Source organism: Denticeps clupeoides, chromosome 5 (assembly GCF_900700375.1).
Source record: "Denticeps clupeoides chromosome 5, fDenClu1.1, whole genome shotgun sequence".
NCBI classification, from domain to species: domain Eukaryota; kingdom Metazoa; phylum Chordata; class Actinopteri; order Clupeiformes; family Denticipitidae; genus Denticeps; species Denticeps clupeoides.
Genome location: NC_041711.1, coordinates 11520367 through 11547723, shown reverse-complemented (window position 1 = coordinate 11547723; position 27357 = coordinate 11520367). Strand labels below are relative to the sequence as shown.

General features: G+C 44.0%; 3 protein-coding genes and 2 pseudogenes across 8 annotated transcripts in view; 1 reads left to right on the top strand and 4 right to left on the bottom strand.

Moving 5' to 3' along the window:
• The window catches only part of gabbr1a (gamma-aminobutyric acid (GABA) B receptor, 1a), a 32906-nt gene extending 21063 nt beyond the window's left edge, over nt 1-11843 (bottom strand). For 4 of the 5 annotated variants that reach the window (XM_028979479.1, XM_028979480.1, XM_028979483.1 and 1 more), the window contains exons 1-7: nt 11599-11843; nt 10699-10787; nt 9925-9989; nt 9538-9676; nt 8514-8699; nt 7980-7997; nt 417-577 (exon numbers count right to left, since the gene is read on the bottom strand). In XM_028979479.1, the coding sequence (XP_028835312.1) occupies nt 417-577; nt 7980-7997; nt 8514-8699; nt 9538-9676; nt 9925-9989; nt 10699-10787; nt 11599-11600 (660 nt within the window). In that variant the 5' untranslated portion in view covers nt 11601-11843. Of the gene's footprint in view, nt 1-416; nt 1400-7979; nt 7998-8513; nt 8700-9537; nt 9677-9924; nt 9990-10698; nt 10788-11598 lie in introns of those variants that run through there. The other variant, XM_028979482.1, reaches the window with a different exon arrangement.
• LOC114791417 (uncharacterized) lies at nt 1991-2109 on the bottom strand (annotated as a pseudogene).
• Nucleotides 11844-14367: 2524 nt separating the features above from the next.
• Nucleotides 14368-17953, bottom strand: sh3bp5la (SH3-binding domain protein 5-like, a). Its single transcript, XM_028980261.1, has 6 exons — nt 17462-17953; nt 17316-17378; nt 17120-17248; nt 16363-16524; nt 15874-16047; nt 14368-15472 (listed from the first exon to the last, which is right to left on the bottom strand). The coding sequence occupies exons 1-6, from the start codon at nt 17624-17626 to the stop codon at nt 14873-14875; spliced, it is 1293 nt and encodes a 430-aa protein (XP_028836094.1). The 5' UTR covers nt 17627-17953; the 3' UTR covers nt 14368-14872.
• A 1253-nt stretch (nt 17954-19206) lies between these two features.
• mgat1a (alpha-1,3-mannosyl-glycoprotein 2-beta-N-acetylglucosaminyltransferase a) lies at nt 19207-22008 on the bottom strand. Of its 2 annotated transcripts, none has more exons than XM_028981078.1 (3): nt 21706-22008; nt 20729-21452; nt 19207-20433 (listed from the first exon to the last, which is right to left on the bottom strand). In XM_028981078.1, the coding sequence occupies exons 2-3, from the start codon at nt 21347-21349 to the stop codon at nt 19735-19737; spliced, it is 1320 nt and encodes a 439-aa protein (XP_028836911.1). In that variant the 5' UTR covers nt 21350-21452; nt 21706-22008; the 3' UTR covers nt 19207-19734. The 2 variants fall into 2 exon arrangements, with proteins under 2 accessions (XP_028836911.1, XP_028836910.1); XM_028981077.1 differs by having other exon boundaries at nt 21711-22008.
• Nucleotides 21677-27261, top strand: LOC114789870 (uncharacterized; annotated as a pseudogene).
• The last annotated feature ends 96 nt before the right edge of the window (nt 27262-27357 follow it).

The following is a 27357-nucleotide window of genomic DNA, read 5'->3' as shown; positions in this document are numbered from 1 at the left end:
AGTTCACAAAATACTTCATGATTTTGCCAGTCGCAGCGATGCTTTGCCCCTCATATCTGCTTCATCTTTGTCCTCTTTTAACTGAAACGCCAACATCTTCACAGTTTAAGCCCTGATATCGGCCAAGATGCGCGCAAATGTAGTTTCGGTGGTAACTGTTGCCATGCCAACTTTCCACACTCCCCCTCCATACCAATGCAGAGTCCATCAGACCAATAGGAGTCCAGCTCTCCACAAAACTCCACAATCAGTCAAGGAGTACTTAACTGCTTCCATGCTGAACGGAGGTGCGGGATCCGGAGTTGGAGTTGGGTGGGCGAGGGACAGAAACTTAAAAGTTTGGTTTTGACTTTTAAGAATAAAAAGACACGTCTCATCCATATCAGACATGCTGGAAATTGGTGAACGCGACTCACCATGCTGTCGTAGTAGATGAGCTCCAGCTCGTAGTCGGGCAGGATGTCGCTGCGGTTGTTGACCAGGTCCAGCGCCATCTGGGCGGAGGGCAGACACGCCTGACCCCCGGGCCAGCCGCCGCTCATGGGGAAGAGCGCCCCGATGTACAGCTTCTTCTTGCCTGCGGCCGGGCACGAGCAGAGGAGGAGGGAGGTGAGGGAGAGGAGCGCGGACCGCAGCGAGAGCAGCGCCATGGGTTTCTGCTGACCTTGCAGAAATTTCATTTAGTTCCCCTTTCTAAAACTCCATTTTGCAAATGTCACGGAAAGCGTGCACGCAGTGCTGCGTGGAGGCTGGTCGGGTTTACTAATGAACCCGAAACAAATGTGAAGTTGAAACGCAACGTCCGTCTGGTCGAACTTTTCACCGCGCGAGCGCTAAACCGAGTTCACGCGTGAACAGAAAAAAGAAAAGGAAAGAGAAGAAGGGACGGCATCCGTGCGGAGAAGGATGTCGGCGACGCAGCATCAGCACCGTGGTCCTGCGCAGCGTGATCCGGGAGCGAGAGCTGCTGCTGGAGCGCGGCGATGCTGGCGGGCGGGGGAGGGTCTATACGCGGAGGGGGCGGGGCCTGCCGGCAAGACGGGCGGGGCTTAACACGAATCGACTTTGCACTTGCTTTTGCCTGATCGCGTTTGGGGCTGTAAATTACAGAAATTGATTGGGGTTGTGGGTCATGATATACATATCTGATACAGTCATGTGAGAAAATTAGACACCCCATTCTTTATTAAGAACTGTTCACATATCAATGTCCAATTTACTGCAAATTATTACTGTAAATTTAATGACTTTATTGCAAAAAAACCAAAATGTGTATTTTAATGGAAAAAGTTAGGACACCTACCCCCTAATAACTAGTGCTAGTGCCCCCTCTGGCTGATATAACATTACATTTTACAGCATGTATCATACGCCCTTATCAAGAGCAACTTACTATCAGTATTTACAGGGACAGTCATCCCCTGGACCAACTTAGGGTTAAGTGTCTTGCTCAGGGACACAATGGTAGTAAGTAGGGTTTGAACCTGGGTCTTCTGGTTCATAGGCGAGTGTGTTAACCTCTAGGCTACTACCACCCTATCTTCAGTGAGACACCTTTTGTTACCAGTCTCTGACATCGATCAAAACAAAGTTTGCCCCACTCATCAACGCAGAATTCTTTCACCTGTGCAAGTTTGACAGGTTTCTTGCATGCACGGCCCATTTCATGTAACCCCACAGCGTCTAAATGGTATTAAAATCAGGGCTTTGACTTGGCCATTCCAGGACTCTCCACTTGTTAGTTTTAACCTCCCCTTTTTGGATTTGAAGAACAAATGAAGAATGTGAAGTGATTGTCATTGTGAAACACTGCAGCACAGCACATAGTGCACACAACAAAATGTGTCCTCTGCTTTTAACCATCACCCCTGGTGAGCAGTGGGCAGCCATGTGGGGATGGGGGGGAGCAGCGTGTGGGGATGGCACCTTGGCGGATCGGAATTCGAACCGATAACCTTCTGATTACGGGCCACCACTGCCCCATAGTTAAAGCTTACAGCACCTGGTATTCCCAGGCAGTCTCCCATCCAAATACTATGCAGGTCCTACCCTCCTTAGCTTCCAAGATCAGACGAGATTGGGTGTTCTTCGGTTGGTATGGCTGTAAGCTGGTATTTGCTGGAACGCTTTGGATGATTGTCGTGTTGCAGTACATTTTTGGATCTAGTACATTTACGGCATTTATCAGACGCCCTTATCCACAACGACTTACAATCAGTAGTTACAGGGAAAGCCCCCCCCCTTCTTCTGGGTCTTTGAGTGTGTTACCGGGCAGGTGTGTTACCCACTAGGCTACAACCACCCAGTCAGTGTCCAGTTTCGCTTCAGTTTACAATTTGGTCTTCAAGCACCCTCTGATACCCGGAAGAATTCATGATGGATTCTATGATGGTGAGCTGGCCAGGTCCTGCTGCAGCAAAGCCACCCCAAACCAAGATACTTCACAGTCGGTATGAGGTCCTTTTCTTGGAAGGCTGTATTTGGTTTTCACCAAACATGTCTTCTGTTCTGGTATCGAAATAATTACATTTTATAGTAATTTGCCCAATGAACATTATTCCTTAAGTCATGGCCTTCGTCTGCGCTCGCTCTGGCAAACTTCAGTCTGGCCTTAATGTTTCTTTTAGAGAGCTTGCACACCACCCCTGAAATTCAAATCTTTCTGATAGTAGAGACATGCACTTTCACATCCACAGTGGCCAGAGCCTGCTGTAATGACATTTAGGATTTTTCTTGGACGGCCAGACCTGCGCATGATGGCAGTTGTTCTGAACGTCCACCAAAACAATTTTCCGGATGGGGGAATGGCTGATGTCAAATTCTTTTGAGATCTTTTTAAATCTTCTTTCTGAGGGCATCAGACAGCTCTTTAGATCTCACCATGGTTTTTACTTCTTACACTTGAACTGTCATGAGCAAACCAAACTAAATCTGAGGTTTTAATAGGGGACGGCTCCTTTACAATGCTGGGTAACAATCATGTGTGCCTGATACGCCTGTGTGTGATTTTTAACCATTTTAAGTGGGATAATATGTGGGGGTGTCCTAATTTATTCCTCACCAGAAATTGCATTCTTTTAAAATTACATTTCACAGAAAGTCTTAAGAAGGCTTTTCTTATTTTTTAATAGTTTAGTTATATTATTTGGGTCCCTCAGTATCCTTAAAAGTTATATTAAATATCCATATGTCCAAATATATTTTACAACAAACATAGGGTGTCCTAATTTTTTCACATGACTGTATCTGGCCAAAACTGTCTGGATATCATTATATAACAAACTAAATATAAAAATATTAATTAATTTAAAAATTATAAATTATTTTAAAGGTCCCCTGACATGAAAATTTGACTTGATTAAAGAGTGCTTTGGCCATTCTGCTTCAACATTCAGAGAGTGGCAGCTCAGACTGTCAGATCTGGAATTCACCCCTTTATGTCGAAAGTGAAAAGTGAAAGTGATTGTCATTGTGAAATACTGCAGCACAGCACACGGTGACATGACAAAATGTGTCACCTGCTTTTAACCAACACCCTTGGTGAGCAGTGGGCAGCCAGTGAGTGGGAACGGTGCTTTGCTCAGTGGCACCTCAGGGGCACCTTGGCGGATCCGGATTCGAAGTGGCAACCTTCTGATTATGGGACCGCTACCTTAATCGCTAGACCACCACTGCCCCCTTAAGTTGTCACAAGGGGAATTTTTTTATTCGTGAAAAACACATACACAACTTCCTCTCTGCACCAAACATTGTAGTTGGTCAATGATCATAATTTCTGTGAAAACTTCTATCGACCACTCTCCTACTCGTCCCGCCTCGCTCCTCATCATTAGCATTTAAAGTTAAAGGCAACGAAACAGCGTGTCCTGGGGAAATCTCGTTGTGTGACTGGATCTAAGTGGCTGTAATTCTGCACCATGGCTGAATTTCAGAGAGATATTTCAATATAGCATTAGGGGACACTAAGACCACTAAAAATAAACAGAAATCATAAATACTATGCATACCACTAGAGGGAGTCTCACTACCTCCAATGTACCACAGCTTGAGAAGTAAGGTTCTAAAAGGCACTCTTCAGTATTTTAATCCTCTTGGAATGAATCCTCATAATAGCGTCCTGTTCATTTAGAAAGGTTTTCACTGGGAACATCAAGTTTGGGCAATTGTAATGGCACCGCCATAATAGCGCCACTCATTCAATTTTGCCATTCAAAAAGACATCTACATGGTCACAAGTTGCTTATGTTTGGCACTGGATTTTTCACAGACCTGGCTGCCTCATCCTGCAATCCTGTCAGCAGTCTTTTCTTTTTCGCTCCCAATTACATAATGAAATGTCTATGCCTTTTTTATGCACCAAAAAGACAGCCACCCACTCCTTCTAATAATAAGCTCTTCACTTGTTCTTAAGTCATTATTTGAATCGTCTAATAAAAAGTGACAGCCGCTTCTCACCCCGACTCCTCCTGTTCGCACTTCTTCGGTCTGCCTGGAGTCACCTGTTCCTCTATTTTCGGTTCTAACCTGAGTGTGGAGTGGCTTTGGCATCAGGACCTGTTCATCAGCATACTGCATGCATACATATATTTGTCCACTACAATGCAAAAGCATTGGTCAGTTTTGCAATTCACAGAAAAAAAGAACCTGCATTCAGTTGAACCCTTAAGTATTAAATAATGTAGTTGTGCTACATAATGTTTTGGACCTTCAACTTTAAAAAGTGTCTAATGCGAGAACAAACTTCTAGAATGTCCTCAAAGAACCAGACCCATTTATGATTGCATACCACAGTAAATTAAATTGCATACCTCTGTAAATCCCCCTCAGTATCACCGGCACATTAACTTGCAAAAAAACATATGGGGTATTAAAGTCACATCTTTGCTATTATGAATAAATGACATAAAAAAATGCAGACTACATTTAATTTGTTGGATTAATATGACAACCCTGTATGCTTTCACGCATTTAAAGGCTAGTTAAACAATCAGGGAGTCGGGCACTGCCATTCAAATTGACTGGAACACATTTTTTGACCCTGAGTAATCAGATTAGCAGCAGCATAATTCTGTGGCTAATTAGACCATAAGCGATGCTCTTTTCATTAGGAAAGGTCAAGGCTGAGAGGTCCAGCTGCGCATCGGCGCGCCTCAGTTCCTTCCTCGCATGTCAATTTAAGAACTAATTATCGCTTCAAACTCCGATCACAGGCCGGGTGTGGAAGGAGGGAGGAGGACGAGGGGAAGTGAGAGATTGCAATTGTTAAATAAGCAAGGAAGCAATTTGCATTTTTTAACAACAAAAAAACCCTGGATGTCAAATACTGATGAAATATTGATTTACATAAATGGTTTATTGCAGAATCTCCTTATTTTCATGAAATAATTACATTAAAATGCATGTAGTGAAAGAATCTGTTCTCCTGTTGTTCTCTGAGCATTATTACAATGTTGTTCTCCGTCTGTACAACTTCAGCTGTACATCGTAAGAGACGCAGCAAAATGTGCACGTTGTGATTTCAGCGTTTGGCTCATGCTACTTGCTTAAGGGTTTTTTTTTATGTTAAGAGGTCACAGGTCACTGTAGCACCAATTTGTCATCATTTCACAATCCTCCAGCTCAGCGCAGTATTTGTTTGCTCTTTACTGCAGCTCACGCAGCGTCTCCAGATAAATCCGAATGTTTCCGATTTGGCCGTAACATCTAAAATGCCTTGGATATAATTATCTCCAAATACCTAAAAATGCCTCACATTTATACCTCAGACGCTGTGATGCGGCATGTGGGCGGAGGCACGCAGCCTTTGATCTTTAGCCACAGCAGCTCGACATTAAATATTCACAGGTGATCTTTAGTCACAAGCGAGTGACGGCTGGGAGTCCACGGCGCGTCTCGCTGGATCCTGTAACGATGTAGCGGCCGCTCTGGAGCCTCGGCGCTGAATCGATGCTCAGAGCAGGGGTGATGTGCAGGGAACGGACATTTTTTGTTGCAGCTAATCGAAGAGCAGGCCGCGGGCGGGCATCTCTCAGCTCAACTGCAGTCATGCTTGTGCAAATGTGCCGACGCATCTCTTCACACTCACACACACACACACATCTTTTTGAGGACTTACATGCAATACATATATTAAATATTATATTTCTAGCATAAACCTGACCTCAGAACAGAAGGGATTATGGTGCATTGGTTTTGATGATCTATGATGGTTTTGTAATCTATCCCCAGATAGATATAGCTATAATAATAATAAAATGAATAAGACCACACATACACACCACCATACATAGTGCTTCCTTCTTTTTGAATACACTAATCTTCACCATGCTGAGACTGCACCATGTAGGCGCTGATGCTCACAGGGAGGAGATGCAGGAGGCAACTGAGGTGGTAGTAGCCTAGTGGGTAACACACTCGCCTGTGAACCAGAAGACCCAGGTTCAAATCCCACTTACTACCATTGTGTCCCTGAGCAAGACACTTAATCCTAAATTGCTACAGGGGGCGGACTGTCACTGTAACTACTGATTGTAAGACGCATCTGAGGGCATCTGAGAAATGCTGTAAATGTAACTGAGTCAGAAGTTAGTGCCGGTCCATACGCACACGCACCGCTAAGCCTTGTGGCGAACGGCTTCTGAAAGTCCAGCTTGTATTTATTCTGTGCGAAACATTTCAGAGGGCGGAATGTGACTCTGCAAATCCCATTTCCATCACCATTAAATGCTCTGGTCTTCAAAGGGGCTTCAATGACACATCAGAGGCAGAATTAACTAGGATCCACGGATCACAGAACATAACAGATTAGAATCATAATAATACTATTGGCACATTTAATTTTGACGCCTGTATGGAATTTATCTTTAAATCCAGATTTTCTCCCTGCATTTTCACATATCATCCCATTAGCAGTCTGTCTCTGCCTGTTGGTGCTCCATGGAAATTACTTCTAAATTACTCAAGCAGATAAGAAACTAATTGCATTGCTGAGTTGAAGCTCCTGTCCTTCAGGGTGCATCTCCCTCCACTGATCACATGCGAATCATGTGCACGCTTTCTGTGTTTCTGTGTTCAAAGCAACAAATTTCAATGATCAGTGGATTCCCACAAACACCAAATAAATCACTCTGAATAAAATGAAGATGAAGTTAATGCCACAATGGACTATTCATCGATTCACTAAACCCACCCGAGTCCAGGTTTCAGGTGCATAGCAGGAATAACACTGGAACATGGAAAACCACAACCCACTATATTTTATCCTATACCTGCACAAATAGTAATAACTTCTCTATTCTGCTCAATTCAATTTTAAAGGTCCCCTATTATGCACCTAGGACGTGGTGCAGATTTACAGCCACTTTGATCCAGTCACACTACGAGATTTCCCCAGGACGTGCTGTTTCGGTGTCTGTAGCTTTAAATGCAAAAGAGGAGTTGAGAGGTGGGACGAGGAGGAGAGTGGCCTATAGAAGTATAAAAGAATAGAACTTTTTTTGCTCATTTTTACATCCAATCACTGAGCAACTGAAATGCTTAGCACATTTGGAAGTCATGACTGTTTGTGAAATTACTTTTCTAGGGGAGGGGTAGGAAATTCTCATTCAAAGCGTAAGAAAGGGGAGGTAACCTTTCCACTTATGAGGAAATAAGGGGAGTATTTCCAGATCCAACCATCTGAGCTGCCGCGGTGAAGCAGAATGGCCAAAGCACGCATTATACATATCGTCATTTCTACCCACAGCAGGAGCATAGACAGGAGCAGGAACACAGAACTCGTGTTAATGTTAAATAATCTCTTAAAGTGAAATTTTCATAATAGGGGACCTTTAAATTGCATTCCTGGAACATTAGTCTACATCGTATGGTCTTTCATTAAACTTGCTGGAGAATCGTACAACGTGGCCACCTTGTGTCCAATGTGAAGTACTGCAAATAAAAGATTCAAAATTTTCTGTAAAATTAGAAATAAATCTTACCTGTGTAGTTTCTGTCAACTGGCAAGCACAGAAAAAAAATTGGATTAATATAAGCAAAAAAAACACAAATATATATCATCTTGTTTTGACCAATAACAAATATGATACAAACAGCTGAAATAAAACAAAATAATATAATTTTCACATTTAATACAATTGGCTACATGTATTTTAAATGAAAAGTCACACACACACACACACACACATACACAAACAAAGGCAGTGAACAAATGAACAAAAAACAGGCAATGAAATAATTATAAATAAGAAAACAACAACTGCGTGAATATGTATTGTTGCTAGTCAAATCTTGAAATGAACTCCACACACCATTTGTGCCTTTTCATGAACGTTAAAGAAAAAGGGGAAAACTACACCAGGGTAATCATTACACCAACGCTTGTGTTTTAGAGCCCAACAGAATTTGGAACATATGGCCAAAGTGTGTATTTTTCCCGCCTCCATTGCTCCAGTGGCAGAAAATCAGCAGAAAGCGGTGAAGCAGACGGCTCGATTCTGGTTCGATTCACTCACACAGGCAGGCTGGCTTCGGGGAGTCCCACTTCCCTAACTTGGTGCAGTAGCTGCTGTTGCGACCCTCCAGCTTGAAGCCAGCGTGGCAGCTGTAGCGCAGAGTCGTGCTCTCCACCGGCGGCCCGGGAGGCTGCAGCAACACCCGCCCATTCTCCAGAGATGTCCAGGCGCGTGGACACAGCAGCACTGGCAGGAAAGAGAGAGAGAGAGCTCCGGTATCAAGAAAACATAACTGACTGAATAAAGTGCATCTTTTTTCTATTGGACAGACACTGAGAGACAGACAGGTGGACAAAGGAGAAATGTGACTTTTCAAATTTTCTATAAAACCTAGTAAGCTAAAATGCTTTGGAATGCTTATGGAAATAGCAAAAAATTACAAATTACAATTTCCCTTTGTGAGATTATTAATACCCAAATGGTGTAAAAAGGGCTGCGTCGTCACAAGGGGAATTTTTTTATTCTGGAAAACACGGCAAAACATTGTGGTTGGTGAATGGTGTTGATGAAATCATTTCCACGAATGTCCCCTCTACTTCTATAGGCTGCTCTCCTCCTTGTCCCGCCTCCCTCCTCCTCATTTGCATTTAAAGCTACGGTCACTGAAGCGGTGCGTCCTGGGGCATTCTCATCGTGGGACTGAATCAAAGTGGCTGTAAACTATTAAAATGATGAGACTACCAGAGATACACTGCTCCCAGTGTGTGGGGTGTATCTGGACACCCCTACTGTACGGAGGGTATGGAGACTATGCAAACAAGACATTTGTCACGAATGAGATTCTTCACAGTTTGAAGCCGCATGACTGTTTTGTACGTTCGTGAAAAGATCATGAATCAACTACAGAGAAGATCAGGACTGTCCCCATTGTCCAATACGGTGGTTGAGATATTTTTTTGCGTTTCTGCAAGAACTCACTAAATTTTAACTGTTCACATTAAAACGTTGAGCGTGCCTGTACACTGAGTGGAACACCGAGAACATCTCGTGATCACAGAGTGGAAAGTGCGATGGTGTCCCTTACGGCATCTGCTGTGCTGACTCATGTCTGTCCAGGTGCCGTCGGGGAGACATTTCCTGACTTTGGGCCCGACGATGATCCGGCTCCCGCGACAGATGTACTCAATCTCGTAGTCCACAGGCAGGATCTGCACACTGCGGATCTGCAATTCAAACACGGACCTACTTCAAACATGAGCCCACAAAAGGAACAACATTTTGTGACAGTTTTTTACGCTGTTAAACACACTTAACAAAAAAAGAGAGACTTTGTTCATTTAACTTATTTTGTATAATGAATGCATGATTCTATATACAAATGAAAATATGATATTTGGTATTTGATTTTATTTTCTGAGGGGGAGGGAAAACTACTTCTCCCCAGAGTTGGGAATGAGTAAATGTTCGCAACCTGTTCCTGCGTCAGTCCTCTGTAACGTATTCCTCCATCGCGAGGTGGGCGAATGATGGCACAGCCTATGACAAGTACGAAAATAGACTCTCATGAAGGTTACAGATACATAAAGAAGCCGTGTTAGATGTAGCTAGATCTGAACTGATCAAGAGACATTTCATCCAAGCACGATAGCATCGAATTTCCAAACATGTCCCACAGGACATCAGCACACGTTCTAAAAGCCTAAAGGCGGATGGTCAGATTCTTGAACAACAGCGTTGTTTGATGTTGACGTGGTCCAGAGACGTCGATAACAGAGATTGTGCTGAACAAGTGGTATTATGAGCAAAGGAACCAGCGTTCACTGCAGCGCTGGCAGACAGGATGGATTATTTTTTAGAGTGTACCTAAAATATATATGTACCTGTATATTTTTGTGTCCCTGAGCAAGACACTTAACCCTGAGTGTCTCCAGGGGGGACTGTCCCTGTTGTAAGAATGAGGAGGTACGGAGCGCAAGTTTACAGGCTCCTCACATTTCAATATTCGTTTAGAATACAACATCCTGGGTTTCAGAAATAATTGCACTCCGAGAAAAAGTAGTTTGTTCCTAACAGATAACTAATCCGTTAATCTCAAGACATATCTAGTGGGACAATACACCTGGTGTGAAAATAGGGCTATAAGACATGCTTAGTGCTCTACTCAACCACAGGACACTACTTTAGTCATTAAGATGAAGTTACATTGCGCACACACACACACACACACACACACACATTACATTACCTCCTGCTGTTGAATTATGTATAGCCACGCTGAGAGTGGGAACACAGCAGAAAAAGATAAATAATAGCCAGGCCATTACTGGACAGGGCCTGTTGGGAGAGAGAGAGAGACAGAAGGGGGGAGGGAGGAAGAGAGGCAACTTGGGTGAAAACTAAATCAAGAGGTCCGACTCATTGCCTGTCGGCGGGATGGAATCTCCCGCTATCTGTGTTGGCCGCCGCCGGAGAGCGGCGAGGCATGATGCCGCCCCATGGTTTCACATGGGCCGACATCCTGTAAGCACAGCGAGGGACTTCAAATACCAGCAGCGGATCCTGACGTGAAAAGAAGCTGCACTCTCTACATAGTAATATAATAATTATACAGGACGTTACAGGACGTTTCAGTACCGTGGACGAACCTCTCCAAAAAAAAAAAAAAAAAAACACGTCCACGCTGGCCCTGGAAATAAATCAGATGTGTAATGTGGAGAACCTGTGTGGGCCTGGTCGTCACCGAGGAGCGAATCGGAACCTCGGCGGATGGGATGGAGGAGGATGGAGGAGGATGCAGGATGGAGGAGGAGGAGGAGGATGAGGAGGGTGGAGACTGAGGCCGATGCTTCGCTACAGCAAGGCGGCAGGCGGCCCTTACCGACACGCCCGGTCAGAATTGATTTAACCCAGATTTGTACAACCAGGTCTGAACAAAAAATTAAAGCCACACAACATTAACTGGTTAAAGTTCAGATAATGTGACTGGGCATGAAGAATAGATGTGAAATTTGCATAAAATGTCAGTAAAAATAAAATTAAGATCGGAAGTGAGGAGAGGCGAATGCACACGACTTCTGCTGTGCCAGAGAACTTAAATGAAATTAAAGACGAAATGCCACACGCTGCCACAGTAAACACTACTTACATAACACGCTGGCTCCTACACGGGTCCCTTTAATTCTCCGCAGCGCACGACTCGGGAAACCAGCAAATGTCCTACTGCGCTACGGCTGCGGTGCGTGCGCGCTCCCGCCGCGCGTCGCCGGCTCCGAGGCCTTCATCCGTCCACAGATCCCGCCGCCCGACGGCTTTATTAACGGCGGACAGCGACCTGGCCGGTGCGATGCCGCTTATCGCGCAGGAGACGCTCCTCTCCTCCCCCCACCATCCTTTCCTCTCCCCGTCTCCACAACGTGCGGCCCGTGTTGCCAGGTCTGGTGTGACAAAGACGCGACGAGCCCGTTGAGTCGAATTGTTGATTCGTTTTTAAGCGTAACATTTTATTTTATAGAAATGAGTGTGTGGAGCATCCATTCATATGAATGTTTTTTCCAATAAACGTGTTTTTAAAAAATATGTACTGGAGTGCTGCTGCAGAAAATCTGTAAGCCTGACTGAAATCATGGATTTTTCTCCTTAATTATTTGGTACAGCTCTGAATTTCGAAATAAGAACAAAAAACACCTAGCCTTTGACATTATTTTTATATAACTTGTGTAGTATAGTTTTGGTCAGTTGAAATGAAGTCGCGTTAAAAAAGCGGACATGGCAACATCGGGTGCAACGTCACCGTCGGGGACCATGCAGGCCGCTCAGCCCTCCATCCTCCCTCGCACTCTTCCATCGCCCGTCTCCCGTGCGCTCGGCTGGGGCGTCAGAAAGTCCTCCGTGGGAACGTAGAAGGTCAGAGGTCAAGCCAACACGAAATCAATCAGCCTCTGAGTCACCGTCAGCGTTTCCCCGGGCCCTCCCCCACTGCTCATTCTATATATAAACACCTAATGCATAATTGAGGCCAGGAGATATGAAATACATTATTATTCCCTCCATAACGTGTCAGTTTATATCGTTTTCATTGTTTCTTTGCTGGAACATGCGCCTGTGAAAAGGAGAGATTAGCGGTTTTCACATCATTTACCCCCATGATGATAAACCAGGACACTCAGGGGGGAAAGAAGATGCAAGACTCGACAGGCTCAGAGGCAGGCATGGCCGAACTGATTTCACCGCGACAGATTCAGATATATGCAATACCTCACTGATTTCACAGATTAGCCATAACATTATGAGATGAAGTGACTTATTATTCCTGATCTTGATAGAAATAGTTGATGGGATATACAGTACTGTGCAAAACCAAAACTGTTTATTTTGGCTACAAGATGTTTTTTATTAACAGCAATACAATATTATTCTCAATGTGTTCTAAATATCAAGAGTTAAATGCCACTTTCACGCTTTAATAACTATTGTTCGTATGTCTTGCACATTTAGATTGTCCTGTCCTGAACAATCTCAGAGTTATGTTTCGGAAGGAAAGAGCCATGCATTTCACCTTTGCGCAGTGCTGTATTTGTCACTACAAGCACTACAAGCAAGAGTAAGGATCTGAGCAACTTTGAGGATGACACGGCTGGGTCATAACATCATGGAAACTGGTATTCCCTGATGGCAGTAGCCAGTTCCAACAGGATAACACTGCAAAAAATTGGTTCAAGAATAATGGCTAAAAGAACACTAGTTTGTGGAGTTCAATCCTGACCAACTTACAATATCTGTTTCAGAGGTTCCATGCAACTGTTTTACCCTGAAACGGGGACGCAGTCAACACGAGGCAGGTGGCAATAATGTTTTGGCTGTACGGTATGTGTCAGCAAAGTATGTTGCCGGAATCACATAAACAAACGCGCCCAACAATTTTAAGAACATCAAGAGCACCCGACTCTCTAAGCAGATGGAGGAGACAAATCAAAAGAGCTTCATCATATTTATTATTCAGTCTAACATGGAATAAATGATGATGATACCATTAATCATGGGAAACATTTCACATGAGAAGCAGGCCACACTCCTACAAAAAAAAAAAAAAAAAAGCGAAAGAAAGGTAAAGTAAAGAAAAATTCATGCAGCGTGGGTAATCAGAATATTCCAAAAGAATACATGTATGTACAACTCTCAGGTTTTTACACACACATTTATATATATATATATATATATACATATCTCAAGTCATGTACTATTGCTAACAAATCATAAAATAGTATACAGCACAGCAAATGGTGAAGAATAAATAAAAATGGTATTGTAGCCTATTTTGATTATTGGTAAAAAATACATTACAAACAGTCATAATGAATCATGTCAGCATATGTTAAAAACAATACAGGCCTCTGACCTAGAAATTGCACATTACCCATGTTCAGCAGACTTGACCATACCTTGTGGAGTACCTGCGTAGTGCTTTGACAGAGAACCATCAAGTCGCATATGATTCTGAGGGACCAGAAATGTTTGGACAATCACATGCACTCTAGTGAGGACACCAGCCAAATCCAACAGACAGGCCGAAGAACATGTAAATAAGCTCACAGCTATTTAGTGCAGAGAAGGTGCAAATTCAGACCACGTTCAAATCCTGGACTCGGTGCTCTTGGATTATTCCATTTATGTTAACCAGGCTTGCATTTTTTTATTTTTTTATTTTTTTTTTTTTTTTAAAAGTCATTTTCAGTGATTTTCGACTAAGTGTTCCTACATAAGAGGTGTGAAAACGTTGCCAGGTGTTTTGCATAATCACTCATTTAGCAAATGTTTCGCGGACATTTGGTTGCCTTAAAGACAAGACATGTTTCAAAATTCGAAGAGCAAACATCACCTCAACAAAATGTTCAGAGGCGCACACACATACAAAAAAAAAAAAAAAAAAAAAGCACCAGCACTCGGTGGTAAATGATTTTTCAGCATCGAAGAGTAACAGTCCGTTTTGACCAGTTTGACAGATAAAAGTGATTCTACATTCCTACTATAGTACCGCAGGCCTCGGACGGATATTAGAGATGTCACTGGACACCGTGGGTCTGCCTAATCCCGACTTAACTGGCCAAACTGCTGCACAAGGCGCAGAATGTTGCCGATCAATCTGGGATCAATGCGGTGAAGAGGTTTAGCGTCGAGCTGAAGTTGTAGCGTTGCGAGTCGGAGTAATTCCGATGTAAGAATAAGAGCACATTTGCACCACAACAAAAACAACTCTATACATGTCAGTCAAAGGAATTAGTGCCTAAGAGCCACGACCTATGTGAAGTGGTTTCCACTGCAAGACATCATGTGCTAGTCCCGTGCAAAATCATGGACTGGTTTTGGTCAGGCTTATTATTTTCATTGTACATTATTTCAGATTCCATTGATTTCACCGCCAATCACAAACTCATGCTCCTCTGGTGCTGCTTGAGGAACTGTTCCTGGGGCTCCAGGAGGGCTTTGTCGGGCTTAGCGTCCACTTTTCCTCTCTTCTTCCTGTCCCCTTCTCTCGCCAAGTCTTTTTCTCCGTCCTCTCCAGAGACGCTGACCCCGTCGCTGAGCTGACCCAAGTGCTCCACCGAGTCACACTTCTCCAAGTCCGAGGCGATGGTCTGCAGGCTAAAAACGGAGGCGGAGTCGGACCCGGTCCCCTCCACGTCGAACTCAGACTTCTCCCTCTGACCCCACCCGCCCGCTCTGTGCCTCTCCACCGAGGAGGCTTGGTTTGCCACGCCTCCTTTCCTTGCATCCACGCAATCCTCCGTCCCACCACAGGCAGGCCCTGTCGACGATGGCCCTCCAGACACGCCATTGGCCTCTGCTCCTACTGGGGGACTGCGTCCAGAATACACCCCGATTGCTCTACCCTCGCCTGGGTACCGGCCCCTCTGGGCATGGATCTGCTCGCTGATTTTTTCCAGGTTGCGCAGCGTGGAGGAGTAGCGGCTCTTTGCTTTGGCGACACGTTCCTCCAGTTCCAACACCTTTGACTTGTGTTCCTGCATTTGTTTATTTTTAGAGAAAGAAATTGTGCATAAACAAAAGAACGGGAAATTTTGTTAAATTATTCTTGCATTGCATATATTAATATGTAGGAATTTTTGATGCACCGTGAATTATTTATTTTACACATTATAGGATTTGAATGAATGAATATTGAATATTTTAAAAGATTGAAGGCCAAAACATTGCTGCAAAATTACAGAACCACTTTACTGCTCACATCCAAGCAGTAATAAACAATAATGAGATTACTTCTCAGCACTAGTGGGTCAAAGTGCTGCTATTATGAGATACTCTGACTCCTAGGATTGCTTTCAGCCAATCAAACGTCACATGAGAAGGAGCAGTGGTATAATGTTACGTGACCACGTAATGTGTGGCCTAAAAGTGTCCGTACCTCCAGAACATTGTTGAACTGGACCTTGAGCTCGAAGTAGGGCTTGGACTTGAGAATGACTTTCTTCAGGCTCTTCTGCAGGTTCTGCACACGCTCCTCTGCCTCCTGGCACTGCTTAGTTACACGCTGATGCTCCTGCTCACTCTGCAAACGCTCCTCCTCTGCTTCGTTCACCTACGACACACAATACATCCACACAAAGTATTCTGGATTTTTATGCAAATCACATGTGGCATTTTAAACAGTTTTTAGAAGAAGGAAATACAGCAGTTTGCTCATCTGTACACTTGAACAAAAACTCTTTTCTACTCTAAAAATTCTATTCCAATTTGGTTTCATTCAGTTGAAAAAGCTATGATTATTAGATAGATTTGGCCACAATCGCACATTTGAAGTGGGAACTGAAAGAATGGGTGTGATGGAGAGAGGATCATTTCCACTATTTATCATCACACAAAGCAGTGAATGAAAGCATCTGGTCACCATTACCTTGAAAGTGGCGTGATTCAGCATCTCCTGCCAGGTGGGGTCAAGAGTGTTCTTGTCAGCCAGGAGACCTTGCTCTGCCACGTACACCATCTCCCTGGCGGCTGTGTGCATGGAAACGGCTCGCTCGTACCTAAGGGCAGCCTTCTGGGTCTCTTGCTGAGCCTGCAACAACCGGAAGAGATTCAACCTCCCAACTATTCGCAGGGCAAGAACATGAAATGAATTAACACCGTCTGGACTAATATTATCTCTCTGTAATATTATCTATTAATGCACCGTTCCATTATTTACATTTATTACCCATTTCACTAGTTTAGCACTGTGTGTCTACATGTTTTTTGTTAAATGTTATTCTTGCACTACTTTACGTAGCCCAGTTTGTCTGTGCACATGTGCACTTTATGTCAGTGTGTAACTTTGTTTTAAGGGTGGTAGTAGCCTAGTGGGTAACACACTCGCCTGTGAACCAGAAGACCCGGGTTCAAATCCCGCTTACTACCATTGTGTCCCTGAGCAAGACACTTAACCTTAAGTTGCTCCAGGGGGGGGACTGTCCCTGTTAATACTGATTGTAAGTCGCTCTGGATAAGGGCGTTTGATAAATGCTGTAAATGTAAATGTTTTAATGTCACATGTAGCACCAGGTCACTATGTACGGTCTAACACGTATGTAGCTGACATGACAACAAAGTTCAACTCCAAATGAAAGGGTGGCAACATTAACACCTCAAATCTCAGGGTTGTTCGCCACAACTACCTCTTTGGCGAGCCGGCGAGCTTCATAGTACGGCCTGGCTTTCTCGATGCAGGCGCCCAACTGCGAGCTGTGGGCATTCAGCTTCCGGGCCGAGTCGGTGAGGATCTTCCTGTAGCTTGACCGCGCATCCTGCGAAGCAGAACACGGGGCGTCAGAACCTACCGGCGCAACGTGTCGGTGCGGCACGTTCACCTACGTCCAGTTCCAGCTCCAGCTTATTGATCTCCTCGCTGGCCTCGTTCAGGCGCTCGAGTTCTTCCTGCGCGACGCGAAAAAGGAGTGAGGGGTGAGGAGCAAGCAAGCGCCGACATCACAACAGATTTGGCCGGTGCTGCCAGTCACCTGGATCCTGGGGTCCAGGTCCTCCTCGGGCTTGTTTTGCTCCCGTTTCGCCGCACGCTTGTCCTCGCACGGCCCCCCGTCTCCGCCCCGAAACTCGGCGACCTCGCCGTCCGCGTCGCGGCCAGGCGTCTCTTCGCGCCGCTCCCCGGAGCCGGCGGGATCCATTCCGGGCCTCGGCGCCCAATGTCCGTAAAATAGGTGAAAATAAACTAGCGCATTAGCCCTGCGTGTTAGCAGGGCTCGGGCTACGCGAACTAACTTTAGCTAACCGCGTTCCAGCGCGCTTCCTCGCTAGTTAAGATAAAGACGGCCGAATTGAATATATCGGATATATTTGGCCTTCCAGCTAATCGCTGGATTACCTACCCCGTCGTTCCGCGTTCGCATGACTCTTAACACCACCCGCAGCAGCAGGCGAGGGGACAAAAACAGAAGAGACACAAACACGCCGAACGGCGGCGAAAAACGCGATTCTTCCCGGCCACCGTCGCTGCCTACGTCATTCGGTTGTCTCACGTGATCAAAATTGTAAAAAGCGTATAAAAGTCTACTGTGTGTACATTAAACTGAGTTTGTGTTTTTATTAATACAACAAATGTAACAACGATCTTGCATATTCTTATGATATGGTGAAATTAAATTATATTTACTGACGGTTTCTCAAATTATTGCATTGAAACGACAAATTTGTTGAACAGAAAATGAAGCCCTTTATAACAGGATATGGATTGTACTGAGCTCTGAATACCAACGCGTGGCTCTTAATTGGACAGTTCTGCTGATTGGCTGCAGGTGCGGGGAATGGCCACGGGCTGCTCTGATTGGTCGGACGGTGGGCTCCTCCGTGAGTTTAAATCGCTTTCCCGCGAACTGGGTCGCAACGCAAGGTTTACGGGACGAGGAAAAAAAAAAGCCCGTGTAGTTACAATGATGTGGATGATCTTTGTTTTTGCGGCAGCATGCGCTTCAGTGGCAGGTACGTTTAATGTGATTTTATTTATTTTTCCAAATGTGTAAGTTACAGGCTGAAATCCACGCTGGGCTTATGGGAGCTTTTCAGGAGGTTGTCTAATAGCCACAATAATTACTTTATAATTCAGACAGGCAGTGTTTAAAAGGCAGGTCAATCTTGACCGCTTCGTTTTCAGCATCATTGCTTTACCAAACCGACTTGTTCCCGTAGGCCAAACGCTGCAGTGTTTCCAGTGTGATCTGGGCCTGTGGAATTCATGCAGCAATAACAAGACCAACTGTAGCCAGGGGGAGCAATGCTTTGTTGGGATTGGGAAAGCCGGTGAGTCTATCCTGACCAGCGGTGTAAGGTTTTAAATGTTAGTTCATATGCCTTTCTAAAAAAAAAAAATGAAAAAACTGTTTAACATTGCAGTGTACTTTGCTGACATCAGAGAAAAAGGGTGTACTCCTAAGGAGCAGTGTGACAAGAATACTACTGTGGAGTTCTCCACAAACAAGACCCTTTACCTCATGAAGAAATCCTGCTGTGGTAATCCCCTGTGTAACGCTGCGCCGGAGCCATGCGTGGCTCTCGTACCTCAGATCTTAATGTTTGCTGTTCTAGCATTGTGGCTTTTAGTATTTTGAGGTTTTTAACATTTATGTGTTCTGTCATTTTTGGTTGTGAGCTTTTCTAATAAAGATTAATTTCAAATGTTGTGTATCCTATGTGAAATATATATACTTTTATTTAAAAAATAAAAAGTTAAGCAGGATGTGGAATTCAACACTTCATCAAATTTTCTTTTTATTCCCAAAAGTGTATAAGACCCACTGGATTCACATTTTGCTTTGGAAACAGTCAAAAACATGAACACACCCCAAGAGTAAACATAGAAAAATATAGAGTAGCATCACTTATATGAAAACCACATCTTAACTCAAGTGAATGCTAGTATTTGTTGCATTAAACCTGAATCAGGTTGGTATGCATTAAACCGCTTGTAAAAACTCTTACAACTACCCACACCCCAAACAAATTTGCAACAAAAGGAAAGAAATGCACCTGAGTAAAACCAAAATTTGTCACTTTCTTTGGTTTGAGATGGTGATTCCAGCTCAATGCATTGACCTTCAGCTGCCTTTGCAAATATCTTAAAGGCTCCTCGTAGGTTTATAGTGCAAAAAGTGGCAGGTGTGTTCCAAGCCGTGTAAAACCGAGACTGTTTAACAGAAAGCAATGATTTCACCTCAGAATATAGTTCCTGAACGGCATTAGAAACATTGAATGCTATACTGAGATCCCAGGAGTTCATCCTTCAGCTCCAGCTTGGATCATAGTGGGTCCATCCAGGAGGGGGTGCCAGGTAGACCCGCCTACCTTTCAACAGGATGCTGACCACTCCCCGGTAGCCTGCACGTGGGACCCCCGACTTGAGGTCATCCATTACACCTAGATTTCGGGCAAAGGTCTTAAAGCTGTCCTGGGTGGAGTACTGAACTCGGTACGGGCCGCTACCAGCCAGCTTCCCCTGCAGCAGATCTTCGAAGGTGACCTGAGGGGCAGCGTAAACGTCCCTGTTGAACGCGCGGTCGAACTTCTGCCGCTGCAAGTAAGACAGGTCCAGCTTGGTGAAAGGCACGAACTCGGTGTTGAGTTTGATGTAGCGCAGGTACTTGTCATAGAACTGACCCAGACTCACACCCTTACGGCCGAAGGTCAGAGTTCTGGAAATTTCTGGCCGCACGCACGACCGGTCCCTGCGCTGTTGTGGCTGCCGCATCCAGTCGTCCCAAAATGCTGCAGGCCACTTGGGCTCCAGCTCCACCCAGACTTCCTTCAGCAGCATCCAACCCAGTCCTGGGAAGAAGTCGGTCCTGTACAGCAGGTTTGCTTTGCCCGGGTCCACGAACCCATCACGCCCATTATCATTCCAGGCCGAGATGCACCATAGCGTGGGGTCACTTCTGAGTATTGGGTAAAGGCCTCTGAAGTATTCAAAGAAGTCAGAAGAGACCTAGAGCAAGATCAATAGAAGACAGAACACAAAACGGTCAAATACAACAAATCCAAATCTACATTTAACACTCAACACACCGAAGCAGTATACTTTCAATAAAACATTAGGATTGTTCACTATGTATACTGTCATCCATGTGAACAAAGAAATAGTTTTTACACGAAAATACAATCAAAATGCGGTCATTTTTGTCTTGTTTTGTTCACTTATGTTCATACGGTTCTCACCCCTGGATCGCCCTATACGGCAACAGTGTGGACAGCATTTTAAGCAAAAAAGGCATCTCGCTCACCTCCAAGTCGTCTTCAACCACGATGACCGAGGAGTACGCAAATGTTCTGAAGACATGCTGGAGAGCCCAGTGATAGTGTCTCGAGATTTTGTAGTAACCCATGAACTTCTTGTGCTGCTTCGGCACAGCGACGTCTGTCAAATCAGGCTGTTTAATGTGAGTCACCTGACTGCCGTATGAGCCAATTACGTTCGCCGTTTCCTCGTGTCCACAGTCTTGGCTTACAATGATGGGGTAGAGGTCCGCAGATGGGCGATACTCAATTAGTTTGTCCAAACAGCGCTTCACGGTCACGCGGTTGCAGGCCATGACCAGGACGGGGATGATGTCTTTGGACATGTCCGCTTTGCTCACCACGGCGCCGACGTTCTGCGGCTGGTGCTCCCACAGGGCGCGGTAACCCTGGATCTGGAGGAGAATTTCTCGCTGTGCTTCCAGCTCAGACTGGAAAGCATCGGCCATTTTCATCACATCCTTGGCCAGCTGACCAGTGTCCACCTGGCCCCGGTCCCGCTGCTGGCTGGCAGGAGGCTGTCCCCAAAACACAAATATGAGGAGGACGTTCCAGACAACAAACAGAAAAGCCCCACAAGCGATAAGGGAGCTTCTCTTGTTGACCATGGCCTGGCACCGCTGGTGAGACAGAAGATCTCTCCTTGAGGGTCAGCGGGGTGCGAAAACAAGACAAGTATGGATGCAAGGACGGTGGCGTGTGACCGTCGACCTAAACACACACACAAAGGATAAAGAGTGAAGGGTGGAGCGGAAAAAGATGCAAAACTCTAACAGATGCCTGAGGAATTTCTCAAAACATTCATCCTGATCATCCGGTCCAGTTGGTGTAGCTGCTGAAGACCGGCAGGTTCTCCTATATCCCTTCATTGATTAATATAGCAACACGTTTGAAAGAGCGTTAACTTTCATTAAATGCAGCAAGTTGTGCGCGGAATGTGTCTGGAAGGTGGCCGCCGACCCACCTCACCTGTGGCTGGTCATGGCAAGAAGCAGGCTGGTCGATCACAGAAACCTGGCAGCGGCTGTCGAGTCGTTTACATGCTCATCCAGTTCGCAGTCCGGCTACTTTTTTTTTTAAGAGGAAAATAAAGACCTAAATAATGAATAAATCAAACATCCGGACGGGTCGACGTTAGCTTAGCATCGGCGCCGTTCCCCGTGCAGTCTCCGTGGGAGCGGGACGGGCGGCCGACGACACCGGCCGATGAACGCGATTCCGGCGGGGAACAACAGGCGTGGAGTCCGCACGCCAACTCGCCCTCTCTCCTCGGACACGAGAAGCGCACTTCCGGGCTGGCGCCCCCAGCGGCCGCCCGGGGAACCGCAGCTCGGCCGCGGCCAGGCCAGGAAGGCTTCTTCCAGCATCGACACCTCGGTTTTTACCGAGAGCATTTATTGTACGCGTTGTCTCTACACGTCTGAATGGAAAAGCAAGCATCCAATGTGCTTTTTGTGCTGGTGTCAACATGGCAAACCACTTTCAAACTAAATCTGGACTCTATCCCCCAAGTCATTTGCACAGCTTCACTTTTCACTTTGCACACTTCACCCATTTGCACACCTTCGCCCTACTCTTTACATATATTTTATGTCTAAAAACATAAATTTGTAATACTTGTTTATATCTGAAATATTTGCATATTTGTAACACTTTTCTAATTACTTTTAGGGTTTCTGTGTTTTGGTACTCCTGTAGTACTGCTTTTTGTTTCTTCAATCAACTAATAATAACAATAATTAACTAGAAGCCAAAATTCCAGGGGAAATTTTGATGGGTCTGTCCGGGCATTGGTCACAGCTGCGGGCATGGAATTTGTAAAATGGGGCTTCTTTACTGTGGTACTGCAGTATCACTTCAAAGAAGTTTTATTTTACAAATGCTACCAATGCTAAAATTAGCGATCAATACATTCCAATGGGAAATGACCCTGTTTCAGCGTTAATAGCTCGGCCAGGTCCAGTCCGATCGCTTATAAAAGTAATAGCACACCTCACACAACAAAGTTCTAATTTTTGATATATAGCACGCCAGTGTGCGTGCTTCGGTACGACCCGCATTAATTGCCGAAAAAAGGCTATAATAATAAATAAATAAACTTTTTTCGCGCATTTACACTTTTTTGTTTTCCCAAGTTTGTGCATGATCCGTAAGTCAGACGGAGATAAACCATACGTCAAATCGTCGGCCATGGCGAGATCTACGAGACGACATCAATATCTTCTTTGTATGTCAAACCGTCTGGACACAATCTCCAAAAAAGTCCAATTTTGGGCTAGAATAATAAACGCGTTCCGAAAACGCTTTTTGGCTAATTGCGCGCGGACCGTAAATCCGGCCGAGCCGAGCCATACGTCAAACCGTGCGGAACGACAAGCCGCACGATTTGATATGAGATTCGTGTGTGTGCTGTGAAGCGTTTCATCGCAAATTCTTGGAAACCAGATTTTTTCACACTTTTAATGTTTTGGACGTGATTTGTGGCCCTCCTGTAATCCCCAAAGAAGCAACCAATACGTCATTGTGTGTGGAGAGGTCAGGCCTTCGGCCTGACCACTCCGTTGTTTCTGTGCGTTTCACGGTCTTATCGTGGCGGCCTTGGACGTAAGACGTGTCCTTTTATTGCCTTTTTCCCGATTTTCCGGCTTTTTCCGGGTTTTCCAAACCCCCGTTGGTGCCACCGACTCGTCCCATACGTCGGATCGTAAGACTCGGCGAGGCCTTCGGCCTCGCCTCGATTTTCGGGTCGCTAGCTTCAACGGTTAGCTTCAGGGAGCCAAAAACGCGTTCCCGGCACGATGGTAAACGGTACTTTTTACACGTTTTAACCCGATTTGTGGCCGGGCCGTACGACCTACAAAAACAAAAAATATATCATCGGGTGCGGAGTGGTCAGGCCTTCGGCCTGACCACTCCGTTGTTTCTTTACGTTTGACGGTCTTCGCGTGGCGGTCTTTAACGTGAGACATGTTCTTTTTTGCCATTAATAGCACAATAATAAATGGTCTGTCTTCCTGACAGACCCAATAATAATCAATCAATAATAATTACACTATATGTAACATTGAGGTCAATAGCAGTTGCACAAGCATTTCACTGCATATCATACTGTGTACAACAGTATATAAGACAAATAACAATTGAATTTGAATTTAATTGTGATCCTAAAATAAACTGCACGTACCCCACTTTTCTGTCCAGCATCACTACTGTGATCAACTAATTTATTCCAAACTCGGATAGCTACATAGCACAAACTGGATAGTTAAAATTTCAGAGTTAAACATATCTGAGTTCAGTTTAACAACCAAAGTGTATGTTTAACACATTCTGAGACAAATGGTGTTTATTTAACTGAGTTCTTACCTCAGTGTTAGTTCAACTCTGCAAAGATGCAATTAAGCTCCACCCACGCATTTCACTTCGATTGAAGAGGAAGGAGAAATGTTGGCGGCATTTTCTTCTCCTCATACGAGTCGACGTGGTAAGTACAATTAAGTCATACTCAACAACATGTAGTGTGTACATATAAAGCCTTACAGACCAGGACTGCATTGCACATTTGTTCAGATGATTAGCCTAACAGAAGTGTTAGCTGGCACAGTGTTTTCTCATGCATACATCCTGACTTATCAGAATCAGAATCGTGTTTATTGCAAGTACATACAAGGAATTTGATTCTGGTAGATGGTGTCTCTCTAGTACAGTATAAAAGAAGACAACAACAACAAAAAAACAACATCAATGTGCAAGGATGTGTTTAAGTGTTATTTGTACAAGAGAATATGTTTATACTGTTTTATAAATAAATATATATACTGAGTATAAATATATGTATGAATGTACATAGGTCTATAAGTGTATAGAGATTAATCGAAATTCTATACAGTCTGATCCTGTCTCTTTTAGTGGCTGATCCATACCAGGCGGTGATGGAGGAGCACAGGACAGACTCAATGACCGCAGTGTAGAACTGGATCAGCAGCTCTTGTGGAAGACTGTACTTATCCAGTTGCCTCAGGAAGTACATCCTCTGCTGGGCCTTTTTGAGGATGGAGGAGATGTTGGTCTCCCAATTCAGGTCCTGGGAAATGGTGGTGCCCAGGAACCTGAAGGTCTCCACAATAGACACCGGGCTGTCTGGTATTTTGAGCAATGTTGTGGGATGTCTCCTGAAGTCCACAGTCTTGAGCGTGTTCAGCTCTAGGTTGTGCTGACTGCACCAGAGTACCAGCCGCTCAACTTCCAGCAGCAATTAGCGTGCAAGTTGCGTTTTTTTATATGTTTTTACGCTGTAAATATTGCACAACACGGGCTTTTGATCGTTCGGTTTAGTTCGATTAAGTTAAGGTTTCATCCACAGGACCGTGGTGAAAAGGCGTTCTGGCCTTGCATTGACGCGGGGCCTTGTTTGAAAGCACAGTTCTGAAAATTTTTTTTGTTGTCCATTATTGATTCAGCATGCTCAGTAACCATCGATGTATGTGTTCCTGTCATTTTGCAGGGTTTAAAGAAAATACATTTCGTTTTCAGTTGAAGAAAGAGACAACGGTTTTTACTATATAAAAAAACAATAATATTTGCCATTTCTGTGCCTTATACCATTATAATCTTTCCTTGACATGTCTTTCTTTTGTGTGTCAAGATAATATGCTGGTTCAGGTCAAGCACAACCAACAGCAGAGGTATGTGAAGCTGAGTGAGGTTGAAGGGTAGTTTGACTTCCTGCAATCCCAGGAAAAAGGTACATTTGTATACTTTTTGCTTAGAATGACTATGAACACATTTGGTTTAATGTAGTCAATAACATATTTTGCAGAATAGTGGAATATAAAATCTTTAGGCAATTTAAGCCACTCTTGAAAACTGCCATTCAGTCAGGCATCATATAGTGCCATGTCTTAAATTAGTTAAATGAAATTTAATTCTTGTACTTTAAGATTTTTACTCTAATTTATATTTGAAAAGTGTGAAACTGAATTACAATAAGTAAAATGTTAGAATTATAGTGCATTTATTATATTTCATGTGCATTTATTTTCTCTTTCATTTATGCAAAACAACATCACAAATTTGGGTTAATAATTTAATAATTTCTTCTCAGGCTCCACTCCACTAAAGCAGTCTGAGAAGAGCATGCTCTAGGAATAGTGACGCTTTTCCTTTCTCTCAAGGATCCATATGCCAAGAAAGGCCATGTAATTATCAATATTGTCATTGTGTGGTATTTTACTTTCAAACATGTATTGTGGCATGAATCTTTATGCATGGTATTCCCATTTGAATTTTTTTGAGTAATGCTACATTTTTATATTGGATTCTTTCAGGAACACTTATATTTCTTGCCGTCTGAAGACAGTCTGAAAGAGGGTTGGCAAAGAATCTGCACTGCGAACAAAAAGCTCTACTGACTTTTCTTCTGGGGGGCCAAATTTCCAAAGAATGGTTACTGTTAAGAGGAAGCTTGATGGTGATGCTTGCAAAGAGGCCTTGTCTTTGCTCGACCATACCACAGACAATAACAAGGTAACAATACCTTGTTAATGACCCAACCAGAGATGCTGACATCCTCTCCACTTTCCCAAGATTTCTGGACACAAAGGGATTGGTGAATTTGTAATGTAGTGTTGAGAATGCATTGACCATACCCAAGTATTTGTCTGTATCTTCTTTCTTTAAAAGGTGAATCAAGATTTCACTGTTTGTGTCCTATTTGAGGACGACACATGCTCCAGACTGCTTAAAAAATGTCTTCTTCAAGCCAAATGTCATAAAAGAAGCCAAGCGGCTCACTTCAACTTCAGAGTTGTGCCACTTGGTGGAGTCAGCAGAAAGTCTCCCAGGGTGTGATCCTCATGAGACAAGTAAGTTATATCCTCTTCATTCAACTTGAAATTCGAAAAGTGCAATTCTGTTAATTCATATTTCAGCTTATGACCAAGAAATGGCCTCCCTGTTGTTGCTGTTACATCTCCTTCCACCACCTCCTGGGCGAGCAAAGACTATCAAAATTAGTGCATCTGATGCAGTTGAGAGACTTGTGATCTTTCATAAGGTAACTAAGTAAGGCTGGGCTCTTTGCTGTCATTTATAAATTAGTGTTTAAAACATGAATGAAATTTAGGTACATTCTTGTACATTTTTTAATAAAGAGTTAATAATGTATTTTAATTTTCTTTTCTAATATTTTGTTTCTTTGGCTTACTCCTAGTCATGATGCAGTTTGGAAGAGCATGTCTGCATCCAGCAGGGTCGACAGCCATATGTCCTTGCGGTTGGCCGTCAGAAAAGCAAGATTGACAGCTCCATGGATAAGAATCTCATTCCATGCAAGGCAAGCCGCTCCCTTGGTGCATTTGATGAACTTTTCAAGGCACATTTTGTGTTTAATTTGTCTTACGATGCTGCATTAGTGAATTTTTATACATTCCTGCAGACAACAGTGTACAACATTGATGTAGAGAAAATGAGGGAACTGAGAGCAAAATTGCTGAACCAGCCAGTAGTTTTCAATCTGTGAGTAAGATGATAAAACCATGTTGTTCATACAGTGTGTCAGATGAAAGTTTGTACATTATACCTGCATTCACATTGTTTTAATTCAAATGTATGAATG

What these genes read in the sequence shown, in the direction of transcription:
- sh3bp5la (XM_028980261.1), bottom strand. Translation starts at nt 17,626, where the DNA reads ATGGATCCCGCCGGCTCCGGGGAGCGGCGCGAAGAGACGCCTGGCCGC. An exon ending in ACCTGGACCCCAGGATCCAG is followed by an intron (nt 17,379 to 17,461) that starts GTGACTGGCAGC and finishes CGCGTCGCGCAG; the next exon opens with GAAGAACTCGAGCGCCTGAA. An exon ending in AGCTGGAGCTGGAACTGGAC is followed by an intron (nt 17,249 to 17,315) that starts GTAGGTGAACGT and finishes TCTGCTTCGCAG; the next exon opens with GATGCGCGGTCAAGCTACAG.
- mgat1a (XM_028981078.1), bottom strand. Translation starts at nt 21,349, where the DNA reads ATGGTCAACAAGAGAAGCTCCCTTATCGCTTGTGGGGCTTTTCTGTTT. An exon ending in TGGTTGAAGACGACTTGGAG is followed by an intron (nt 20,434 to 20,728) that starts GTGAGCGAGATG and finishes ATCTTGCTCTAG; the next exon opens with GTCTCTTCTGACTTCTTTGA.